The 22,488-nt window shown below is 33.4% G+C and overlaps 4 protein-coding genes across 11 annotated transcripts in view; 3 read left to right on the top strand and 1 right to left on the bottom strand.

Annotated features, from left to right (window-relative positions):
* The first annotated feature begins 157 nt into the window (after positions 1–157).
* LOC105433064 (retinol dehydrogenase 13) lies at positions 158–2,807 on the top strand. The gene is made up of 6 exons (XM_011648158.3): positions 158–821; positions 1,249–1,414; positions 1,564–1,672; positions 1,743–2,057; positions 2,354–2,561; positions 2,634–2,807. The coding sequence occupies exons 1-6, from the start codon at positions 745–747 to the stop codon at positions 2,734–2,736; spliced, it is 978 nt and encodes a 325-aa protein (XP_011646460.2). The 5' UTR covers positions 158–744; the 3' UTR covers positions 2,737–2,807.
* Positions 2,808–3,031: 224 nt separating this feature from the next.
* On the top strand, positions 3,032–4,240 carry LOC105433065 (peptidyl-prolyl cis-trans isomerase FKBP4). Of its 2 annotated transcripts, none has more exons than XM_011648162.3 (2): positions 3,032–3,096; positions 3,256–4,240. In XM_011648162.3, the coding sequence occupies exon 2, from the start codon at positions 3,281–3,283 to the stop codon at positions 4,148–4,150; it is 870 nt and encodes a 289-aa protein (XP_011646464.2). In that variant the 5' UTR covers positions 3,032–3,096; positions 3,256–3,280; the 3' UTR covers positions 4,151–4,240. The 2 variants fall into 2 exon arrangements, with proteins under 2 accessions (XP_011646464.2, XP_011646463.2); XM_011648161.3 differs by having other exon boundaries at positions 3,083–3,127.
* A 360-nt stretch (positions 4,241–4,600) lies between these two features.
* On the bottom strand, positions 4,601–22,253 carry atl (atlastin GTPase). Of its 7 annotated transcripts, XM_089080990.1 has the most exons (11): positions 22,102–22,199; positions 21,238–21,412; positions 13,571–13,651; positions 9,846–10,105; positions 8,880–9,659; positions 8,532–8,753; positions 8,204–8,418; positions 8,060–8,126; positions 7,912–7,941; positions 7,244–7,273; positions 4,601–6,919 (listed from the first exon to the last, which is right to left on the bottom strand). In XM_089080990.1, exons 1-11 carry the CDS (start codon positions 22,105–22,107, stop codon positions 6,785–6,787), a joined length of 2,001 nt encoding a protein of 666 aa, XP_088937116.1. In that variant the 5' UTR covers positions 22,108–22,199; the 3' UTR covers positions 4,601–6,784. The 7 variants fall into 7 exon arrangements, with proteins under 7 accessions (XP_088937116.1, XP_088937117.1, XP_011646470.2 ...); XM_089080991.1 differs by lacking the exon at positions 21,238–21,412 and having other exon boundaries at positions 22,102–22,253; XM_011648168.3 differs by lacking the exons at positions 21,238–21,412; positions 22,102–22,199 and adding an exon at positions 14,098–14,705.
* The window catches only part of LOC105423600 (uncharacterized), a 383,169-nt gene continuing 381,262 nt past the window's right edge, over positions 20,582–22,488 (top strand). Inside the window, exon 1 of the mRNA XM_089080981.1 lies at positions 20,582–20,821. The gene's annotated coding sequence lies outside the window, so the exon portion shown is untranslated. The remainder of the gene's footprint in view (positions 20,822–22,488) is intronic.

Genomic DNA, 22,488 nt, shown 5'->3' with positions numbered 1-22,488 from the left:
TCATTGGTATATAAGTTCATAATTAATTCATAATTGCAGACTTAGATAATAAGTGAATAGAAATAATCATTTTCTATCCTTCATATGTATTCGCTATTGTATTTTTTTATATTTTTTTTTATTATGCACAAAGCAAAGATATTTTTAGAAACATTTCCAAAATTATAAGAAATATCAAATATCTCAGAGACTTCTTGTCGTTAGGAAGAAAAAATTAATTTTGTATAATTTATTTATGATATTTATGATATTTATGATATTTTCAATTAAAAAACAGAAGTAACTACAAAAAGTTTCAGCGATTGGGAAATAAATAAACAAAACTAATGAGGTATTAAATAATGCAGCAATTTTATTTGTTAATGTATATCATATACTTCTGCAAAGATTTTTAGCAATAATCAATAATATTAGTACTTTTTGAGTATTGGGTTTCACTGACAGTTACAAAAATTAGAACAATTTTTTCATAATTTGAAAAATTAAAAATTAATGGGATTAATAATGTAGTTTTCTTAACTTCTTTTTCGGTTTTTGCAGACAGTTTTTCGTATATCGCGCGATATGCAGCAGCCATCTGCTTTTATCCAGCATTAAATGTTCTGTACACTTGTGCACGCGTACATTCGACAAACTGAACATATGATGTGACCACACGTGTCGTGAGTCACACCTGATTGTAATTTTTTTCTCATGTGAACCTGAATTGTTTCTTTAGCTGCAATTATAAACTGATCAGAAAAAATGCGCTGGACACTCCCGAAACCGGTTTTTTATGCTTCTGCGGCGGCGACTGTTGTCGGCGTGGCGTATCTGACCAAGTAATATTGCCCAAAAATTTCTGAAACTGCCTATTCCTATCCTCAATGAGGATTAACTTTAATTCTCGATTTAACTTACTTTTCATTTTTTTTTAATTCTGAGAATTAGAAAAAGTAAATTAACATAGATCAATAGATTAATTTCTTTATATATTTATTATACTTTAAAACTTAGTATAACAGATAACACAACATGATTTCATATTAACATGTATATTTTTAATGTCTACTAATGTAGATTAATTTTAATCTTGGTTTAATCTAAATTTTTTTTTATCTCTATTTTTAAATCTAAAGAAAAGAAATAAAAAGGAAATTAAACTGAATTTAAAGTTAATTTATATTGATAATATAGAAATATAGACAAGATAGTGCTTTAGATTTTTTATTTTGTGATATAATAAATACAATTGTGTCAAAATTGCAGAGATCGCTTGGGAGGACCAAAGTATAAGGGAACAGAGGATCTGACTAATAAGGTAGTCATTGTGACAGGAGCCAATAGTGGTATTGGAAAGGAAACAACTCTAGAATTAGCTAAACGTAATGCAAAAATTATTATGGCATGCAGAGACATGGAAAAATGTGAAATGGTACTTATACCATTGTTAGTATATTTGATTTAAATAGATTTATTATAAGATCATATAAATAGTATTAAATATGAATAACCAGCTTTTTTTATACCATTAATATCTTAAATTATTACTTTATTATATAATGTAATTTTATTCTTGTTCAGGTACGCCGAAATATTGTACTCGATTCAAAGAATAAATATGTTTACTGTAGGAAGTGTGACTTAGCATCGCAAGAAAGTATTAGAAACTTTGTTACACAATTTAAGAAAGGTGATTATTTACATATCTAGCTGGAAATTTCTGGTTTTTACTTAACATCTAAAATCTGTTTGTATTGTAGAACATGATAAACTTCATATACTTATTAATAATGCGGGTGTGATGAGATGTCCAAAGAGTTACACTAAAGAAGGTATCGAGATGCAGCTTGGAGTTAATTATATGGGACACTTCTTGCTTACCAATCTTCTTTTGGATGTTCTGAAAGTATCCGCGCCATCCAGAATTGTAAATCTAGCAAGCCGTACTTATCGTAAAGGACAAATAAATATGAAAGATTTAAATTTTGAGAATGATTATGATGAAGGTAGAGCTTATTCACAAAGTAAATTAGCTGTAATGCTTTTCACTCATGAATTGGCAAACAGACTAAAAGGTAATTTATTAGGATTAAGGATTAATTTTTTTTTTTAATTATAAATTTTGATGCAAGTAAAATATAAGTGTTGTTATAAGAATTGCCTGATTATTACATAGTATCAACTAAGTTTTTAATTAAGTTATTAGGAGATATTAGAAAATTATTTCTCAATTTACCAATTAAAGCATCAAGTTTGTTACTTTTTATTGGCAAATGTTATGTAAAAAAACGGAACTTATTTATAACCAATAGTAACCCTAATATTTTTTATTTTGAAATAATTACTGAAATATTTTTTATTTATATTTCAGATACCAATGTTACCGTGAATGCTGTTTATCCTGGTATAGTTGATACGAACATAACGCGACATATGTTTGTATATCGAAATATCGTTACAAAAATATTACTCAAACCAATAGCTTGGCCATTTATCAAGGACCCAATGCAAGGAGCTCAAACTGTATTGTATGCAGCATTAGATCCTAGTCTTGCCAAAGTTTCCGGCTGTTATATACAGTAAGCATCATCAAGAATTTAACAAATATTAAGAATATAATATAATATTAATACTTTATTAATATTTTATAGAGATAGTGAAATCGCAGAAGTATCAGAGGATGCTAAAGATGAAAATGTGGCAAAATGGTTGTGGAAAGTTAGTGAAAAATGGACGAAGTTAAATGTTATGTAATTATATGATAAAAAATGCAATTGTAAATTATCAATTGTCAGTTGAAATAAAGGCGATAATTTTGATAATTATATGTTTGACTATTGATTTGATTTAATTTGATTTGATTTGATTTGATTTTTTACTTTTGTATATGACTTTATTATTTGATTTTGGTGATTTTATTGTATTAAATAATTAGTTGTAGAACATATTTACACGTAAATTTGTAATTTACATGTAAAACATTTACATTTTAAAGTTTATAAATTTTTTCGGACTTATCGGTAAACTATACACCTTCTTTACTCCAAGTAGTCGCGAATAACCTATAATTAGATTTTTAGTTTTCTCTGGTTCCCGCAATATGGCAGTTCTCAGGTAAGACTAGATTTCAATGTTATTGTTTAAAGTAAGTTTTAAAGAGTTACCTTAAAATGAAATAGTCCAATAGCTTGCGTATTAAATTTGCACTATGTTAATGCTATGTTAATTATAATCGTTTCATGACAATTGTTGATTAATAGTATCGTTTTATAGGATCAATCATTGACATATAATCGTGATGTTCCGATCATGGGAATCTGCGGACAAAAGCATAAGAAAAAACGTGCTAAAACCGGGAATATTTGTCAAAAAGCCAACAGAATGTTCTGTGTGCATCATTGTTGTAGAGAAAATAAATGTCACCGGAACATGCGAAGAGAATTTGAAAGAGAAGTATCATTCCACTATTCTTGTCGGTGAATCTAAGAAGACAGTGGTTATAGGGGAAGCAAGTTCAGAAATCGATAGGAAAGTCGAAAGAGCGATTTGCATGATGAATATCAATGAGACGAGCCTTGTTACCATTGTCATGCCTGTACAATCAGATGTTGATGAATCTATAAAGATCCAGTTTGAAATCACGTTGTCTCTTTGTAATCGTCACAAACCAGTTTGGGAATGGACTCCGGAGGAAAAATATGAAGTAGCTTTAAGATATAAAGAAAGAGGTATGGAATTGTTCAATTGCTCTCGTGTTACAGACGCGTTTCACAAATTCAGCAGAGCTTGCAAGCTTTTGATAACACTGGAACCAATAACAGATTTAGAATTAGATAAACAGTTGGAGTACAATATTAATGATTTGAGACTTGCTCTGTACAACAATATGGCAATTTGTCATCTGAAGCAGAAAAACTATCAATATGTTTTGACACTATGTACCAAAGTTTTGGACAAAGATAGAAATAATGTTAAGGCCTTATATAGAAGAGGAATGGCATATGGTAACATGGGAGATAACGAGAAAGCTGTGGCAGATTTGAAGGCAGTATTAATCTTAGAGTCTAGTAATCATTTGGCGAAAGAACAGTTTAATCTCTATAACACCAAATTACAAGAATCTATTCAGAGAAATAAAGATATGGTGAGAAGGATGTTCAAGACTTGATAATTTTTAAATATACTGATTATATATATTAAATTCTTCAATGAAGAAAGGGAGTTTTATTTTCTAAATAAAAGAAATGAAATTATATTATATTATGAAATTTATATTTCTATTCATAACTTATGCCTAATTATCTTAGTTATTATTGTCACATTTAATTATTATCATAACATTGTATTATATAACATTGTTTGTATCTTGTATTATATAACATTGTTTGTATCTTAAACAAATTAATAATGTGAAATCAAAAAATTATTACTGCAGTTGGATGTGAATATACATAATTATTTATTTTATTAATTTTTTATTACAATATTAGTATAAAATAAGTAGCTCAAAGGTAAAATTATATGTTCAGTAAATATATATAATGCATCCTACGCAAGTTTCTTTTTATTATACAAAATTTTTAATCAAGGTAACTTCGTCAATAATCGCAACTGCAAATTATTCAATAGTGTCATGTTTGTATATTTTTAATTACATCACAACTGTGTAAAATGTATAAGTACTACAGGTTTTTTCATACAAATATCACTGTTCGTTCAACCGTTATATATTTATATATCAGTTGCTAATTTTTTTTATATAAAACTGCATAACAATATAATTGCTTTAATATGAAAAAAATCGTTCAATCGATTTATGTACATATTATCTCAAGTCTGAAGTACGATATTGTGATGGAGAATAGTGATTTAAATATCAAGTGTAGTTGATGAACTTAATCACAAATTTGGGTCAATGCGCAATCGCCTGCTAAACTTATTTACTTTTATATAACTTACGAAATTACAAGTAAAATCTGGGATAGATTTCCATAAAATTAGTAAATAAAATTTAGCACGGGATACAAAATCTTGGTAACCCACAATTGAATTTTAATGGCACCGCTATAACCACATGCATTTCTGCTAAATTTTATTATCCTACATACATTCCCATTTTGTATAAAGTATCATGATGAATATGACTATATATTAATAATACAAAACTTAATCACTTGTATCTCAACTAATAAAACAATTGTATCAAGAATATGTTTAAAGCTGCCTAATATTTATGTTTGTTAATGGAAATACAAAAAGATAAAAAAAAAACAATGCACTTTAAAATTTAGATTTATCACGTTATAAAGCAGCTATTATATTTTGATATATAAAGTATGTGTTAGCTCACATTTTATGTACGTCTACATTCATGTAAAGATTTCAAATACTTAAATTATAATGTTATTAAAACCACCACCAAGTACACTTTTAATTTTTGCTATGTCAGGAAAAGTACGATGTATTTTTGTATACGCAAAATTATATCATATATTTTTCAAAGTATATTATCTTTATTAACCCATAATTATCTTTCAATAAAATTTTACAAGTTTAGTGTTATAATTTGTTAATGTACTTAAAAATGATAATTCTATGCAAGAATAAATAAATTCATTACTCTATCAAGTTTGTTAGATCGAATATAGAATATATTAATAATTTGGCAAGACTTGGTAGAGTTTTAATACACGCATACGTCAAATTTTATTATCAAAATTACTCATTGAACAAAATTCAAGTGAATGAAAAGGTTGATTATTTTTATACATTTTTATACATTTAAATCGTTTTTAGGTAAATGTAATATCACAAATTTAAAATAGTAATATTAGACAATTTTATTCAATGAGTACTAGGAAACGGAGTCGAGCATATTTACGACAAATTTGGTTACTATTAACAGTGTTATTGGCAATAAGACTTATATTATTCTTAAGTAGGTCAATATAACATTGGGCAACTTCGAGATATTGCATTTAATGAAGTCATATACTACAGCAATATGGCGTGTGAATATTTACGTCGAATATCTATGTTAATAAATTCTAAATGTTTTTATCACTTTTTCCAAACTATGCAGAATGTGAATAACGTCGTGCAATATGTACATTTTTTTCCTTTATTAAATAGTAGTCCAGTTACAACTCACGTAGCGCGTTCTGGCACGAATGAAATCTGAACTTTATTAGTCCAAGCATGAATAAATAACACATAAAATAACAAGCGTTAAACGTAATCTTAAGAGCAAAACAAAATCCTTCTTATTAAAACAAAACATCCGAAATGCATTTTAAACGTAATGGATACAACAGAAAAAATGTATATACTTAATGGAAAAGAACAAAAAGACTTGTTACATAAGAACTTATTTTTCCTAACGTTTCGTAATATTTTCAAAAAATGCACTTTCCTACTTTTTAATAATTTCTGATAATTCTTTAAATATGTTAACATCCTTGTGATAAAACTTTCAAATCAAGTTACAATAATATTTTTCGTCAGTTCAAGATTTTATTTTTACAACATCCATATCAAGGATATAGGCAATATTAGTAATCACGATTTCCCTCGATCTAACACTGTTTTTATAATTAGAATACATCATATATACATTCACAGTCATTTTCAAATTAGTATTTCCAAGCCATAATGTTTAATCCAGTTTTAAACAGAGAAAACTATTCATGGCGATTTGTCAAAAAGAAGACGATATAAAATTTGGTTATGCCACTTCATATTAACATATAAGGATGCAATATTTCGATTCATTTGAACAATCAGGACATCGTGGGAATGAATATTACGATAATTTAGGCTTGCCATTGACAGTGACAGTGGCGTTCATTGTTGAATTCGTCACCGCCATTTCAGCAGCTTGCGCCACTGCTACAGACACTGACTTCTCCACAAATTGCTGGTAGATTGGCTTCATGAACTGAACAAAAATAAAAATAATTCTTTCCGTCATTATTGCACTATTTTATTAATAATTATAATATATGATTGATTCTGTATAGTTATATGTATCTTTTTTCTAAATTTTGAGATATTAATGATTTTAGTTTTTAACTACAAAATGCAATATTTATTTTATGAATTTTAATGCATCAACATGGAAATAGTAATAGTTACATGGAAGAAATAGCTTTTTGATTAAGCAATCACAGTTATAACATTCGAGGAGAAAGATCAGATCGATGTTATTAGAAAATTGAACTATGATAATATATTTGATAATATATCTAGCCAAATGCCATACCTTTTGATATTTGCTCCTGTTAACACTCAGCTTATGACAGGAATAAAAAAAAAAAGACAATAAAAGAGAGTGATATTAATAGTTATGCTTCTGTTACTAAACGACTCTGGTAGTAAGAAAAAATGTGCGAAACATAGATGTGTAAGGAACATAAAGAGTCGAAGAGACAAGCAATTCGAAATTGAGATAATTAAGGACTAAAATTAGAAAAGAAAGAAAGCGTGTGATCAGATATAGCCATGTCTACGAAGATCGCGATAAGTAAAATGACATATAGGTATTGTAAATATAATTACAATAATAGATAGGATTAGGTATCTTAACGTATAAGTAAATTTATAACAAAGATGAGCGCATAGCCAGACCTGTTGCAATAAAAAAATATTACATGTTAATTGTAATGTGAGCATTGTATGAACATTGTTAATATGCAAGGTAAATATCACAAATATCACAATTGACAAGTGCTGTTTGTATGTGACATAGAGAAATAGATATATTTTATATATATGTGATTTTAGTGCAGATTGAAATATTTAATAAAATTTTATGCTTTAATTATAATTCCTTTTTCATAAATCATACTTTAGATTAAATGAAAATCAGATACATTGGAACACGAAACATTACATGTTTGTAAAACTAATAAGTGAGTAAAAAAAATCTACCTTTCTTAAATATCGTTTTTCATTAGTACACTGTGAACAATAATTTTTATCAGAATGGTTTTATATCCGATAAAAATTAAAAGTAAAAATATATAGAGAACATAAAGAATCTTTGATAATTAATCCCTGAAAAAGTGTTCATACTTACATTTTCCCATATTGTACTGGCTAAGTCGTCTATTTGTGTTCCGATTTCTCTAAATTCTCCACTATATCTAAATAACATCCGAATAAAAATAATACTCAGAAATCGTAGAATGATAAAAACTTCATATGTAATATTTTAACTTACCTTATATATGCCCATAGGACAAGTGTGAGGAGGCCAACACCCATAATAAAATTACATATATTTGCTATTGTGTACAGACCAACAAGACCAAATATTCCGGATAAAATGTACATAGTAACGGCAATTGCGAAAAACACTGCTGGCGTTCGCGCAGCCTTAAAGATATTTTTGCTTTCATTGTGTGCCTTAAATTGCAAGAAAGCTTCATCCATGTTCTGTATCATAAAAAGAAAATAATTTGTTATGACAAAACAAACATACAGGAAAAGAAAAGATAAATTATAAATGAAAAAACTTTAGTAATTAATAAATGTACAGTAGTAGTTACTTTAATTAATTTTTCCATATATATTTGACTGAATTCTTCTCCGCCCATCTTTCGTTTATTCTGGAATTGACGAAGAGCTAAATCCACGCAACGTTGATGTTCGGATTCTAAATGAGCCGTTGCTAAAAATGGTTTCGTCCCACCGCATACATTTTCCATCATTTGAAGATACAAATCCTTAGCTTCTGCTACGGCAGTTAAATTGTTAGCTTCTGCTGTAGCCTGTAAATGCAAAATATAATTACTGCACTTGGGATTACTCTTTCTAGTTGAATGAAATAAAAAATTATTGATAAAACTCTTAAATTATAGAAATGTTGAAATATAGATATATTGAATTATACATACCACGAGCATACTTTTCGGTTCAGGAAGTTCATCTCCTTTGTAAAGATTAATGTAACTCTTGAAATATTCCACTAAATCTTTCGCTTTCACAACTTGGCCGTTGATTTTTTTAGTTACCAAATTTTCCGGCGCCAATATCATCGGTATGAGCACTTTCAATTGTTTTTTAAACTCGGATTGTATCTCGGATAACCTACCATCGAATTTTGGATTTGTTGCAATCTCGAGACCGGGATGCGGCATGAGGAAACACGAAATATCCGAAAAACAGGACTTGATGTGTTTTCGCAAGCTCTGTAATTCTGGATGTTGCCTGTCGGAAATCTCCAGTCTCTTGTCGAGCAACTTCTTTCCACCATTCGCACCGTAATCAGCCTCGTATGGATAAACCCAGTCTCTGATTAAGAACTGCAGTCTCTGGAAAGGCGTGCTATCGGAACTCTCAAGTGCCAGTCTACCATACTCGGTGAACAGTTGCAGATGCTGAAGATCATCCTCCTGAATGTTTTGCGACAGATTGTATATCTGCACGGAGGACAGCATTGTACTCAATGCGAACACCGTTGCGCAATCTCGCACCGTTGACTGACTGTCGAAAGCGCCTTGAGTATCCATAAGAATCACAGCGATCTTTTCACCGTTCGCCAAGGTAGCGGGATAAACTTTCGACCACATCAATATTCCCGTGGTGTCTCTCTCGGAACCACCCCTCCACGAAAAACCACTCAGCGGCTCGTCCTCGGCGCCTAACCACGTGTCGGCATCGTTGTGTAATATGTACTGTTGATCGCCGCGATGCGTAAATTATGAAATTCGTGATCACAATAATCGAGTTTGTGTCGATCCATGACGAATGAGCATGAAATAATACAAATTTGGTAAATATCTATTTTAAATCCCACTTAATACGCTCTTTTAATTTGAAATTGCAACAAAACATCAAATGAATATGCAAGTATCATCTACCTTGTTGTTCATGTAACGAAGAAAAAAGTCAAGAAGAAAACTTTTGCCTTTTCTGAAGGCACCTGCAACAGACACCACAACCACACTTCTATCTTTCACGTCGTCATGTAGGAGAATTTCAGACAATGCATCTTCATCTAATTCGAAGGTATGATCTGGATGAGCAAGTACCACTTGGACAGGTCGTCCACCATCCACGTCTTCTATCTGTGCGTCCATCGGCGAAAGCCTTTCTATTCGATCGTTCTTTCCTAAATAATCTGCAAAAAGAAAAATAATTGAACAAAAACATTTCTACTACAGACGATGGATACAATAATAATAAAACCGAATCATTAGAATTAAAAGAAAAAGAACCAGTAAAAATGTTGCTAAAAAAAATTAATTTTATTTCTTTCAAACTACAAAATTTAATCAGAGCTGTCGATACACTGCCGTTCAAAAGGAACACGATGAATAAAAGGAAAAATATAATGAAGAAATTACACATATGTGTAATTCAACACATTACACATATGTGTAATGTGTTGTATGTAGTTCGTAAGTGTTCCCGGTGTAATTTATCGCACACGTGCAAAAACAAATAATCCAAGACTAAAACCGCCACCAATTACGTATCTAACACGTTGACCTGTGACATGTGCCTTCAAATCAGCTGAGACCGGGATGGAGGGATTTAAATGCGAGCAATAGATTGATCAGAAAACTTGAATACATTATTTAGAAGATTGTGTCAATAAATATTTCGTCAGCTATTAAGTAGAAAATTGTTCAATGCATCTACTTATAATTAGCGAGATCTCTTTATAGAAAGTCTCTCTCAGACAGGTTACTCCGGATATCCTGTAGTTGTAGCTTATATCATATATATATGTTATCACCATTGTGTAATAAAACAAAAATTTTGAATTTTAATATTAAAATGTTCTTTTTTTGAATAAATTCAAGTATAATAGATTTCTCTTTATAGCGGTGTTTTTTGGTAAGCATAGAAAAAGTTGAGTTTCTCTATTCAAAAAAATGATACAAGAAGTACCGTTATAATACAAAGACGGAATACTATTTTCAGATAAAATAGACGAAGTGAAACAAGAAATTCTCGTTCTCGAAATTGTTGCCGTGTAGTATAATAAGCTAACTACTCGACCGTTATTCGCGTCACGAGAGTCCATCGCTAATAATTATACGGCAAAAGGACATAGTGGGAAATTAGAACAAAACAGCTCTGTCATCCCATTTTTTACGTCTCTCTTGTCACAAATAAAAAAAGATTGCTATTTGCTAGAACGTAAAAACTGTGTTTTAAATTAATATTTATATTATGCAGATAACATTTATTCTCAATTACTATTATTATTCTCAACATTTTCATAATTCTTTTGCGTACATGTGGAAGTAAATAATGATATATGTTTATTACAAAACAAAAGAATATCTCACGGCTCTTATTGTATAAGTTTCCATATTAAAACGCGCTAGATTCGCATGAAGGAACTGATTTCATCAGACCTCCACATATCATTTTTATTAGCGATATCAGGAGATATCATGGCAAGCTGAAGTTTGATAATCAAATCAATCATCATTTGATAAACGAGAATCAATAAAAACGTACTTTTTATATCTCTTTTTGTTATACTTCTCCATTATAAAATACAGTAAAATTTTTATAAAAATCGATAATGAACAATAAGTTTAAAATAATGAGACAATAGTTAATACGATCCGAGTAAAGCTTTTTTACAGTTCATTATTTTTACTAATGTAAATTAATTTCAATCTCGACATAACACTTACTTTTCATCTCTTTTATCTCTTTAGTTCTAAGAATTAGAAAAAATTAAAGAATAAATTAAACTGAAATTAAAGTTAATTTAAATTGGTCGAAATAAACATTAGCTTGGCAATATATTAAATTATAATATCATATTATATGACAAGCGATTTTCAGTGACATCACATGCTATACTTGTTATACTGAAGGCAACGCGCGATGTTTTCCATTTCATCATTCATGCTTTTTATTTTATAATCCGACGACTATTAATGTTATTATCAATGGTTATTTTACATTATTTTTTAGCAAAAAATGTTGAAAACATTTCAAACAAATATTATATAAGTACTAAACACGCTAAAAATATACATATACATATCAAGAAATTATCTATACACATATATCTTCTATTTAAAATAAAATTATTAACAAAATTTTATATTAAATTTTATATTAAATTAAAAAATTTTATTTTTCATGAATAATATTTATATCTCGAGTGAAATCTTTTAATAACTCTTGATTGCGAATTTATCGAGATTGCTGCCAAATTATTTCAGGAGCACGGATATTTATATTTATGTTATCGAGAATTTCATGTTAAGAACCCTATATAATAACGTTCGAAATATTTATATTCCACTATAAATATGTATCTCCATAAGGAGATCAAGCGTACAGCGGATATTTGCAATTGCGAATAATGTTCATGAGATCAAGATCAAAACCATTTTTACACAATAAAATGTCGTTTCTTTCGATGGAGAACCCTCAACGATTACGCGTTTCTGAATGAACAGCCAATATATTATATTAATACGAATAATAATTCTATGGTCCCTTCCGCCCCCTTTTTCTCATCACTACTTCCACAAATCTTCAAACTTGAAGACTATCAAAATCGACTTTTCGTTCCTTGTAATCGTACGCATCGTTACCACATTATTGTCGTAAGTACAAGATTATGAATTTGTCATCTGGAAACGGCGAAAAAAAGGGAAAACCAATTAACTAAAGTGTCAGAGTAAAAAGACAAGGCAAGAACTATCGAAGGACAATGTTGCCATACAAACACAAAAATATTTTATACGTTCTGGTTATTTTATTCAGTTTAACTTTGCTCCTCGTAAATATGTATAGGCATTTTTTTTACGCATAATTTACAGCATATCGATTGCCGTATTAATAGTATATTGAAAAAAACTTCCTACATAACATATTTAAAATTCTTCGTGCAAACATGATATTGCAATAATTTTTTTTTTTAAAGAAAATCAAATAAAAATACGCTATTATTGAGAGTTTAATAGGCTGTCATTAATAATGAATATTAATTATTAGAAAGATAAATTTAACAAGAAACTTGTGTCGATCATTCATGCGTTATGGAGAACATCAAGGAGAAACATCTTGCGGTTTTCGAGAAAATTTCAGATTTCCCGCGACTTAATAATAAACTTTCACATTACATCCTTTCTTTCGAATCGTTTGAAATACATGCGACCGAGATATTACGAGGACTCACGTGAATTCGAAAGAACAAGACGGCTTTTGCGGCGAACGATCTGGAAAAGTTGTGAACTCAGAGCAAATCTTTTGTAAGAATTGCAGGAAGAACTTGGGCGATGCCTAAGAAAGCTGCTGGCCGCGCGAACTCGTCGCAAAAATTCGATCCAGCGAGTCAACGGGTCGCTTTTGTCGGTTTTCTTTCGTATACAGAGAAAAAGTATTTTACGAGAGAAAAGAGAGATCCTCGTGTGAGCAAAAAGTCGGTCGTCGCTTCGAAATTCGCATGGAATCGTTACATTTTTAGAAGGCTTTCAGCGATACGACAACGGCTATGATCGGTGATGCGATTTACGAATGAGAAGAGCAAAGAAACGAATAGAGAAGCAAATTTAAACAGCAATCGAAGAGACATTTAATCGACTGAGAAAAGAAAACTCACCCATATTTTCGATTGTCTTACGTTGTTGTCGTGGTACACGATTCACGTTCTCGTCGAGGGTCGTCATCGGGGCCTTCTCGGCTGAAAGCAGATTTTTAGAATATGTTTAGATTACTTTTAATTATTTTGTTATTATCATACTTGTTTTGATTATTGTCATACTCATTTAACGAAAATTTGTTATTAAACTGTCAAAAATAAATCAAACAAATCATAATTAAATCGATAATTAATCATCGACATATTTCAGACATTCAATAAACTTATAAATATAAAAATAAAAATTAATTTATCATAAATAAATCTAGTTGTTGAAATTAGTGTTTCCAGAATTCTCGCAAAAATTTCAATAACTGTTATTATGTTATTGAATTTATGAAAGCATCTTCTGTTGTCTTATGATTATTGTGAAAAATATTTCAGGGTTCAAAAAGGGGGGTAAAATTGGTAAACACTGATTCAAACAGCTTTCTTGCGGATCAGTCAAAACTATCGCGTTTCCAAAAAGTCATTTGATAAAAACTAACTCGGTTTCTCTTGCGGTTCCATAAACATGCTACGTTGCGTGTCATTTCTAAAATCGGAATTGTTACTCGTCAGATTTGCGATCTGTTGCGTTCTTGTTCTCGGCGGCCTCGCCGGTTCCTTTGGTACTTCCGACCTCTCCGACGGCCTTGACCCTTGAAAAGGATCGTTGAGCCGCTTCCGTCTCGGTGTTACCATTTTTTTATCGGCCATTTTCTCTCTTCTCCGACTCTCACATTCGTCACCGAATCGACACGACACTTAAGACTCGACAAGAACAAAACGATTAAATATGCGATTAAATACACAAAAGATATGCGAGGAGAAAACACACGGCGCATAGATGCACCATGCACACACGATACTCGGGTACTAAGTCCGCGAAGAGAGCCAGACTAGAAATATCCCGGCCGCTGATGATCGGCACTCTTGAGGCCGTGCGTGATGGCAAACGTCGCAAGTTGGCAGCATCCCACGAGTGGCGATGCCGATAGAAGTCAACTGACACAATCGCAGAAACGTAATGGGGTATACACATCAGCGCTGCGGGATTTTCTTCAAGTTAACGCATACATCCAGAGTCAGATACAACCTTACATCACTTGGAGAAGTCTCGAACTATATATTTGAAAAGTACTTTGTAAAAAATTTATATTTAATCCAAACTTCTAATTTTATTATTGTTAATAAAAAAAGAAAAAAAAAAGAAAAAAAAAGATCATCATATTACAGTACTAAGATCCTAGTTATTGTTAAATACGTATAATTAAACAATACTATAAATTAAACTTTTGTGATTGTGTGATAAAAGAAAAGAAAAGAAAAGACAAACAGGTCAAGAACGAAAAAAAAATAAAAGTTAAAAAAAAATTAAATTTAGCTGTACAAAAAATAAAATTGATGATCAATAAATATAATTAAAAAAAAACTCATTCTTTTATTCTTAGCTTATTTTGTTTTTGTTTTTCTTCCAAATATGAGTTATCATCTTGTTTGTTTTATGTCCAACTTTTGCCAAGATATATGAATACGTCGTTTTCTGACGTCTTTTTACATTTCGATTTTATATCGAGGCAGGAATAGATATAAGTTAGTACGAAAAAAGATGATATAATGATGATGATAACAATCTCAACGTCTTCGTGTTACTTCATGCGTCATCGAGTTCAGCATCACTCGCCACATTACAAATGGATTTAATTGGCCGAAGAGAAAGGAGCAAATAGGGCGAATAGGAGAGTAAAACGGAGATGATCATACGTTGCATTCATCCAAAAGATACCGTTTTATGTTCCTAAAGTGTATAATATTGTCGAGCGTAGGTCACAATTGTGAAAGAATACTATTACGTAACGTGTTACATCATTGTGATTTTAGAGACTTAAAGACCGAACGAAGAATTTAAATAAACGAAAAAGATGAATACTATTACCATAGTATTACCACTTGAAGTAATTTGTTCAACATCTTACATTTTATACAATATAAAAAGATCTATTTATCTTTAATCTATACCTTATATTATACCTTATATTATTAAATAATATTACAGCAATGAAAGATATTTCGTTTCCTTAATAAAAGTAGAAGTAATAATAAATTCGTTATAAAGGTAAAAATACAAAGAATATTTAATAACATTTATAAATTAATGTCTATGCAACGAGCAAAGTTTAGAGATCTGTTTGTGCAGTGTAAAAACTTAATTGTGCGGCAATGAAATTATCATTGATATCAATCACAAAGAAGTTGCTGATGCCATTATAATATGATGCTTCGGTATTTCCTTCGGAGTAACTTGCTATAATACTCATATTCTATCAAGGCCGTTATGAAAAATAATAATTACTATTTTAAAATTTTAATGATTAAATATAATGTTTTCAATGTCTTAATCTGTCTCACTTAAATAGAAATGAGCTTTGGCAAGATTCCATAATTTGCAAAACGCCCTGATCATTTCTAATTGCAATGTTTTATGATTAAATTTTCACATAATATAAAAGCAGGCTGTGTAATAAATGGAAAAAAATAACTATTATAATTAAAAAAATTCTTATTTAACAAAATAACATATAAATTTTTTTACAGATCGTCAATGCTTTCGTCTATAAGAATTTTTCATTAATTTTAGAATTTAGATTTAGAATTAGATTTAGATTAGAATTTAGATAAGAAAAATTTTTTAAAACAAAATAATGAATATCAAAAAATCTTGCGAAAAAAATTATAATAATCAGTTTTGAAAACGAGATTAGAAAAATATGTAATTAGCGATGCAACATAAAAATGAAACGCATTACCACGCTAGGTAATATTTCTTTTGAAATATCATGCATGTACCTTGGACTTTCTGACCTTTGGTTCGGTTTACGTATTGCTTTTTGCTTGGATTCGTGACATGTTACATGACGTACGTATCTTTGCGCAGACCGTAGAAGAAATAACGAGCTTAAGTTTAATTTAGAAACGGACGACACGAATAATTTCGTATGCTTGTATTCGCGAACGCCAACTGAGAAGAAGATCGCGCCATATGTCGCAAATATTGGCACCGCATCCTCATGAAAACTTTCAGGCCTCATAAATGTTATAAGTAGAAATTATCAGCTACATAAGCAATTATTCAATTTATTGTTGATTTGGATACACAATCTAATAAAACTGCGTTCAAATATTTGAATATTCTACATATCTTACATCCCATATTTAACGTTATAACGTAAATTTTAAAAATATCGCTCATTTCTTATTATCGAATAAAAAACTCTCATGACATTTTAGAAAAATTTCAATAGTCGTTTTTTTCGTTTTTTTTTAATAAAAATATATTATTTTTTTAAAAATATTAATATTATCTTATTTAAATCGTAATATATATGTTTAAAAAAAAAGATAAAGATAAAGATATTAAATATGGATGTTTATGTAAATCCATTTTTCTCGAATGGTTTAAGTTCTGCTCACCATCGATAGTTTTCTCTACTTTTAAGAATATTTGTTGACGTTACGCGTTGCTTTTCTACTTTGTGCGATTGTTAAAGCGCGATTTACGAGGTGACATCCTCGAGCAAATATAATCAAAGTCAGTGGCTACACGATAAGAATTTTACCAATGAGGATTTTAGATTGGTATCCGATTTGTACGGATGGTAAGCGCGAAGTTAACGATTGCGATGGGCGTTCCACGTCGATTTACGATGTGCTTTCCTAAGATATTTATTTTACGAAGGTATATCCCCGCCACGGCATTTACACCGTGCGGAGGCAAATGTTTTACGACAAATGAGGGTTTATTGCGAGGAGGAAAAGCTGAAAGCGAACGGGATCAGTGAACATAAGAAATCGCACCCCGCTTAAACGAACGTGAGTTAGGATTATTGTGGCTCCTTCAAGCATCTCGGTTATCGTTAATCTCGTCCGCGATGCTATCCGCCATGGAGTTTATTTATATTTCCATCTCCTATATACCCGAGCATAACCGCGACTCCCGAAGTTTATGCAACGCCGTACGCAGTTCGGTTATGAGCTTTGCAACTCAAAAGGTTCTACCCAATTGCAATTTTGCGAATTGCAACCGGCAGGTTCTTAAATCTTCGTGACAGCGTTATGCTGAGTGAAATAAAATATCATAACTGTTGAAGCAAATCATTTCTTCACAAATACATATTAACGTCACAAATATTATCACAAATATCATCAATGAAAATCATCGATAAAAATTTAATAACTAAACTAATCCAAAACGATATAATTTAATAACTAAACTAATTCAAGACGATATAATAAATATAATTTCATATCATTGATTCTTGTCTACTCTGATATAATTTATATGTATAAAAAGTGAATCACTTTTTTATGATTTTATGAAAAAATTATGATTTGTATCGATTTTCCAAATACAAGAGACAAGTTTAATTATGAAAGATTTATTGGTCTATTATAATAGACTTTATAACGGCAGTTTTATTGCAATTTCCAGCTAATTGAGTCGCATCGTATACACGCGGTTGTATATAGAAATCAATATCACTGAACTTTCTTCTTCTAAAGGCCACACTTTACAAAGTTACCGGAATAAGTTAATGCGTACCTTACTCTCTTGTGTTGCGCGATAAAAAAAGAAGAGAAATATGCCTCTTTCTCCTCTCCTGCCATGTGCAATTGCACCTACGCTCGCCTTTACTGCAAGCCCCGACTAACTCGAACGTACCGTTGCGTGGGTTACGAGAGAAAACGGCAGAAATATTGCTGTGTCTCGAAAATGCTGTTGCGATCGCGTTTTAAAGCCCCGAGATTGCGGCGTCGGTTACGCCTACAAATGTATTATGCGAGGTTCACCTCCTTTTTTTTTTTTTTTTTTATTTTTTTTTTTTTTTTTTATTTTACGACCTAGATGCAGCACCATTCGGAACTTTGAATACAAAACGTTATCGCGCGGGAGAGGGCATAAAAGTTCTTTATGGATCACGCGGACCACGCCAATCCCCCGCTAAATCCTTAAATACTGACTCCCTCGCGATGAGCTTTCGAGCTTTCTCTCACGCGGGGAGGATCCGCGTTTTCGCCGTGGTATCGCCGGATCGCGATTATGGCGCACGACCGATTGGCTTTCGATTCATCCGACTGAATAATGCAAGTCTAATTAGCAAAGTGCACAAACGCGAGAGCGTTTGATGAATCCAACTCGTGCGGAGATATGCAGTTTACATGTTAAGTATGTTATGTATGCGCGCGTATTGACGCGCCGAGAACGAGCATTTGTGTTGGCTCGATTGTCAGAGCTCTCATCAGCCAATTGACATCCTTTATACCAACTTTACTTTGTATCACAGTTCGAGTTATTATGACGTGAACAAGAATACAAATTGATACGCTGTACCTACGTCGGATTTTTTCTCGCTTCTCAGATATTACACAATTACGATAATTTTCCCCTAATTAATTTCTCCCAATTAGAATATCGTGTCACATATCGTCGCACAGTTGAAAAAACAAAATTAATTGGCAAATCAGAAGGATGGAAATGTAGAAAAACCCTGTGTTATAATACCTGAAGAGTAATAATTTAGTCAATTTCAATTCCAAGCGGATGCAAGAGAAACTCTGCAAGAGAAGAAGGAACACAAGCCATAAGTCATTACGAGAAAATAAAATAAAATTACGATCGTACATGTTCACGTGTCTGCGAGTCATAGATTCGAGGTATAGCACGCCGGTGAAACTTTTCTCTTGTCTAGGTCTAATCACGATCTAGCTATGTCTTGCCGGAATACACGGAAAGAAGAGTTTTATTGAAGTATCTAAAAATCTTACTAGATATGAAAACTGAAAATAATTTCGTTGAGTCATCAAAATAATTACACAGGATATTTAAATGCGATGAATATACTGCAAAAATTTGATATTCGATCAACTTGAACATCCTACATAAATATTTTGATGATCCAACAAAATTTTCAGTCTGATATAAAATTTTTAGATACTTCAGCAAAATCGTTTCTTCGGTGTAGGGAAAGGAGAGGGAGTGATACAGCCCACAAGTGGACGGCGAAGTACCACGGGAATCAGCTTCAATTAACTCAGTGAATTGTCTCGGGGTTCACTGTGAGGCGATGTAACGCCGGACTTCCGGCTAATTTATTGCGGGCGGCTCAGAAATTTATTGTGAGGCGTTGTTTCCGTCCGCGGCGACGGAACGTCGTAAACTATCGGGAAAGCGGGGCCCGGTTCGTTTCCATCAGACGTGCATACACAGTCGGACGGCAGGCAAAGCTATCGATGCTATTCAATAAAACAGACTCCACGTCAGGCTGAATAGGCATACCAATATGCAATTCTCATTTCCAATCCCGGAACGGCCATGCACGCGTGTGCGTGCAAGCATGCGTGCGTGTTATTAGAGCGTTGCGTCACTTTGAGCGTGCCGACGTGCTTTTCCCATTCAACGTTGTCACGCGGGATTTCATTTAATGCGGAATAATATTACGACTTCCCGCTGCGAGCGAGAGAAAAAAAAAGAGAGAAAGAGAGAAGGAGACATCGTCGGCACAGGACAACGTTACAAGAGAAAGAGTGGATTCTCCGCGTGTCTCTGCATCGACGCGAAAAAACGCGCTCGCTAATTTTCCAACGAGAGATGAAACACACACACACACACACACACACACACACACACACACACACACACCGCGCGCGCGCATCGGTCGCGTACGCGTGGCTTGTCGCTGGATTAAAGCGACACGTCGATTCTAAAAAGAGCAACTTCGTTATAACATACGAGCCCACGTTCTCGCGTTTCCTCTCGCGCGCGCGTTGTTTGTCGTCCTTTGATACTTTTAATTCCGGAAATCAAATCAGTCAACGCCGAGCGAGATACTCTGCAACTTGATTATCCGCGTCGCGCTCTTTCCCGCGCACGCGTTTACTTTTTGTTTTTTTGTTTTTTGTTTTTGTTTTTTATTTTACTTCGGTAATACATTTTTGTCGGCGATAGAATAACGCGCGTCTGGAGAACGTAACGTTTCCTCTCCATCTGTAGTAAATAAACGGATACGTGAATTATATTAATTTCACGGATATTCTCGGAGAATCGCGGTTTCTTCCATAATCATGCAATTAACCGAGACGTAGATTGTAGATTAATACCGATCACGCCATTCTTCGTAATTCCAAAGTTCTCGAAGCAAAAAAGTCATCAGTCACGGCACATTTTCAAAGATCGTAAGTATAAACTTAAACAGATCCTATCACTAATTTAACTTTTTTTTAATGAAACCGAGAAAAACAGGAATCGTGTAATTTTACGTTGCGTTGCTCCTTTAACACAACCATACATTCGTACGATGTATGCTCGAGCATTCTCTTCGAAGTGCTGCTCAAGCACGTGACGTGAAGAACGCAACATGTTCATTCCTGGCAGAAAGCACGTACGGCAACGTGTTTCGACATTCTTTCACCGTGTCATTTCCTGGTTTCGCTCTAACTTTACATTAAACTCGATCCATCGCGCTTCGTGATGCTATTCGCATTCGAGGAACGCTGCATTCGATTAGAATGACTGTTGTTACATGCATACATTACGTCAGTGTTAGCTCATCTATGCCGTGCAACAGTTCGCATTCGACTTGGAGACCTACCGTCGTTCCCAAGGTGCCGATGACGGAATCGTTGCGTCGTGTCGATCAGTTCATCACCCAATGTTTCGCGGGATGATGGGCAACTTTTAACCTTGCTGACTAATCGAACGCAAGGTCGCGTGGATATACGTAGCGGACACAAAGCTGTCTCGCTTTCGCCGCGAGCGGGCGACACCTACGAGAATGCGAAACCACCATGGAATCCAAGAATCACGGTAGGCATCCTCCGTTTTGACAGGATCTTCCCGGCTGATACAGCACCGACGCAAGAAAGCGCGCGCGCGCGCGGTATTTATAGATGGACCGCACGCGATGACGACGATGCGTTTTCCCGGTTGCGAGCATGTTATAACCTCCACGGGAGTGTCGCGTCGATGATTATTCTCGTTATCTCGAGCTCACGACAATGCAAACGCACGGCCTACGCGCATTTCATCTTTCGTTAAGAAATTCGAGCAACGTCATTCCTCTTACTTCTTCTATCTCTCTCTCTCTCTCTTTCTCTCTCACTCGCTCGCTCGCTCACTTTTGTCGCGCGTCTCGTTTCGTCTTCTACCATCGTGATTTGCGGATTTACACATCGCGTGTTCATACCGGTCACTAGTAGACGAGGAAAACGGAGATTGTGTAGACACGGCGAACACCCGGTGAAAAAAATCGACGATTCCGTCGGCGGAATCGGCGCGAACAAAGTGTCAAGAGACATGGGCATGGCATGTTCTGTGCGGCCGCTCGCACATAGCTGGCTTATGTTGGAGAGCACGCGATGAGTTTATCGAGGACACGCGAGCGATCGACGGCACGCGACACTTCATTGAAACCTCTCGCGATCGACGGAGACGAAAAATCAAGAGAAATACTCACCCACATACGAGCTGCCGTAGTCGCCGTACTGTTTACGTTGTCCAGCGTCCGCCATATTGCGCCGCGCGTGACGTCACTTCCGCGACTGCGCGGCGCCGTCAGTCGCTCGTAGTTCTACGGCAAACTTCGTTTCGTCGTTCGCTCGTTCGCGCACGCCGGCGCGCGCAGTGCGCGCAGGCGCATGCGGTCTCGTCTTTCGGTAATAGTAAACGGCGTATATAATCGCCGTTCGAACGTTGTTGATCTCAATCGGACTCTCGAGACTTTCTCACGGCGGGGAATGCGTGCGGCTGCTATCGCGCGATTAACCTCAACGATCCTCTGGGAAACGCGATTCCGTATCGTCCTGAAGGATCCTCGTCGAGAGTTTAGGTAATCGATCAAGGA

This window comes from Pogonomyrmex barbatus, unplaced genomic scaffold (assembly GCF_055798465.1).
Source record: "Pogonomyrmex barbatus isolate J1 unplaced genomic scaffold, ASM5579846v1 scaffold4, whole genome shotgun sequence".
Taxonomy (NCBI): Eukaryota; Metazoa; Arthropoda; class Insecta; order Hymenoptera; family Formicidae; genus Pogonomyrmex; species Pogonomyrmex barbatus.
This window is presented reverse-complemented; position numbering and strand designations above follow the sequence as displayed.

What these genes read in the sequence shown, in the direction of transcription:
- LOC105433064 (XM_011648158.3), top strand. Translation starts at nt 745, where the DNA reads ATGCGCTGGACACTCCCGAAACCGGTTTTTTATGCTTCTGCGGCGGCG. An exon ending in ATTGGCAAACAGACTAAAAG is followed by an intron (nt 2,058 to 2,353) that starts GTAATTTATTAG and finishes TTTATATTTCAG; the next exon opens with ATACCAATGTTACCGTGAAT. An exon ending in GTTTCCGGCTGTTATATACA is followed by an intron (nt 2,562 to 2,633) that starts GTAAGCATCATC and finishes AATATTTTATAG; the next exon opens with AGATAGTGAAATCGCAGAAG.
- LOC105433065 (XM_011648162.3), top strand. Translation starts at nt 3,281, where the DNA reads ATGTTCCGATCATGGGAATCTGCGGACAAAAGCATAAGAAAAAACGTG.
- atl (XM_011648168.3), bottom strand. Translation starts at nt 14,308, where the DNA reads ATGGCCGATAAAAAAATGGTAACACCGAGACGGAAGCGGCTCAACGAT. An exon ending in GTCCTATGGGCATATATAAG is followed by an intron (nt 8,127 to 8,203) that starts GTAAGTTAAAAT and finishes GATGTTATTTAG; the next exon opens with ATATAGTGGAGAATTTAGAG. An exon ending in ACAGGAGCAAATATCAAAAG is followed by an intron (nt 6,920 to 7,243) that starts GTATGGCATTTG and finishes ATTTTTGTTCAG; the next exon opens with TTCATGAAGCCAATCTACCA.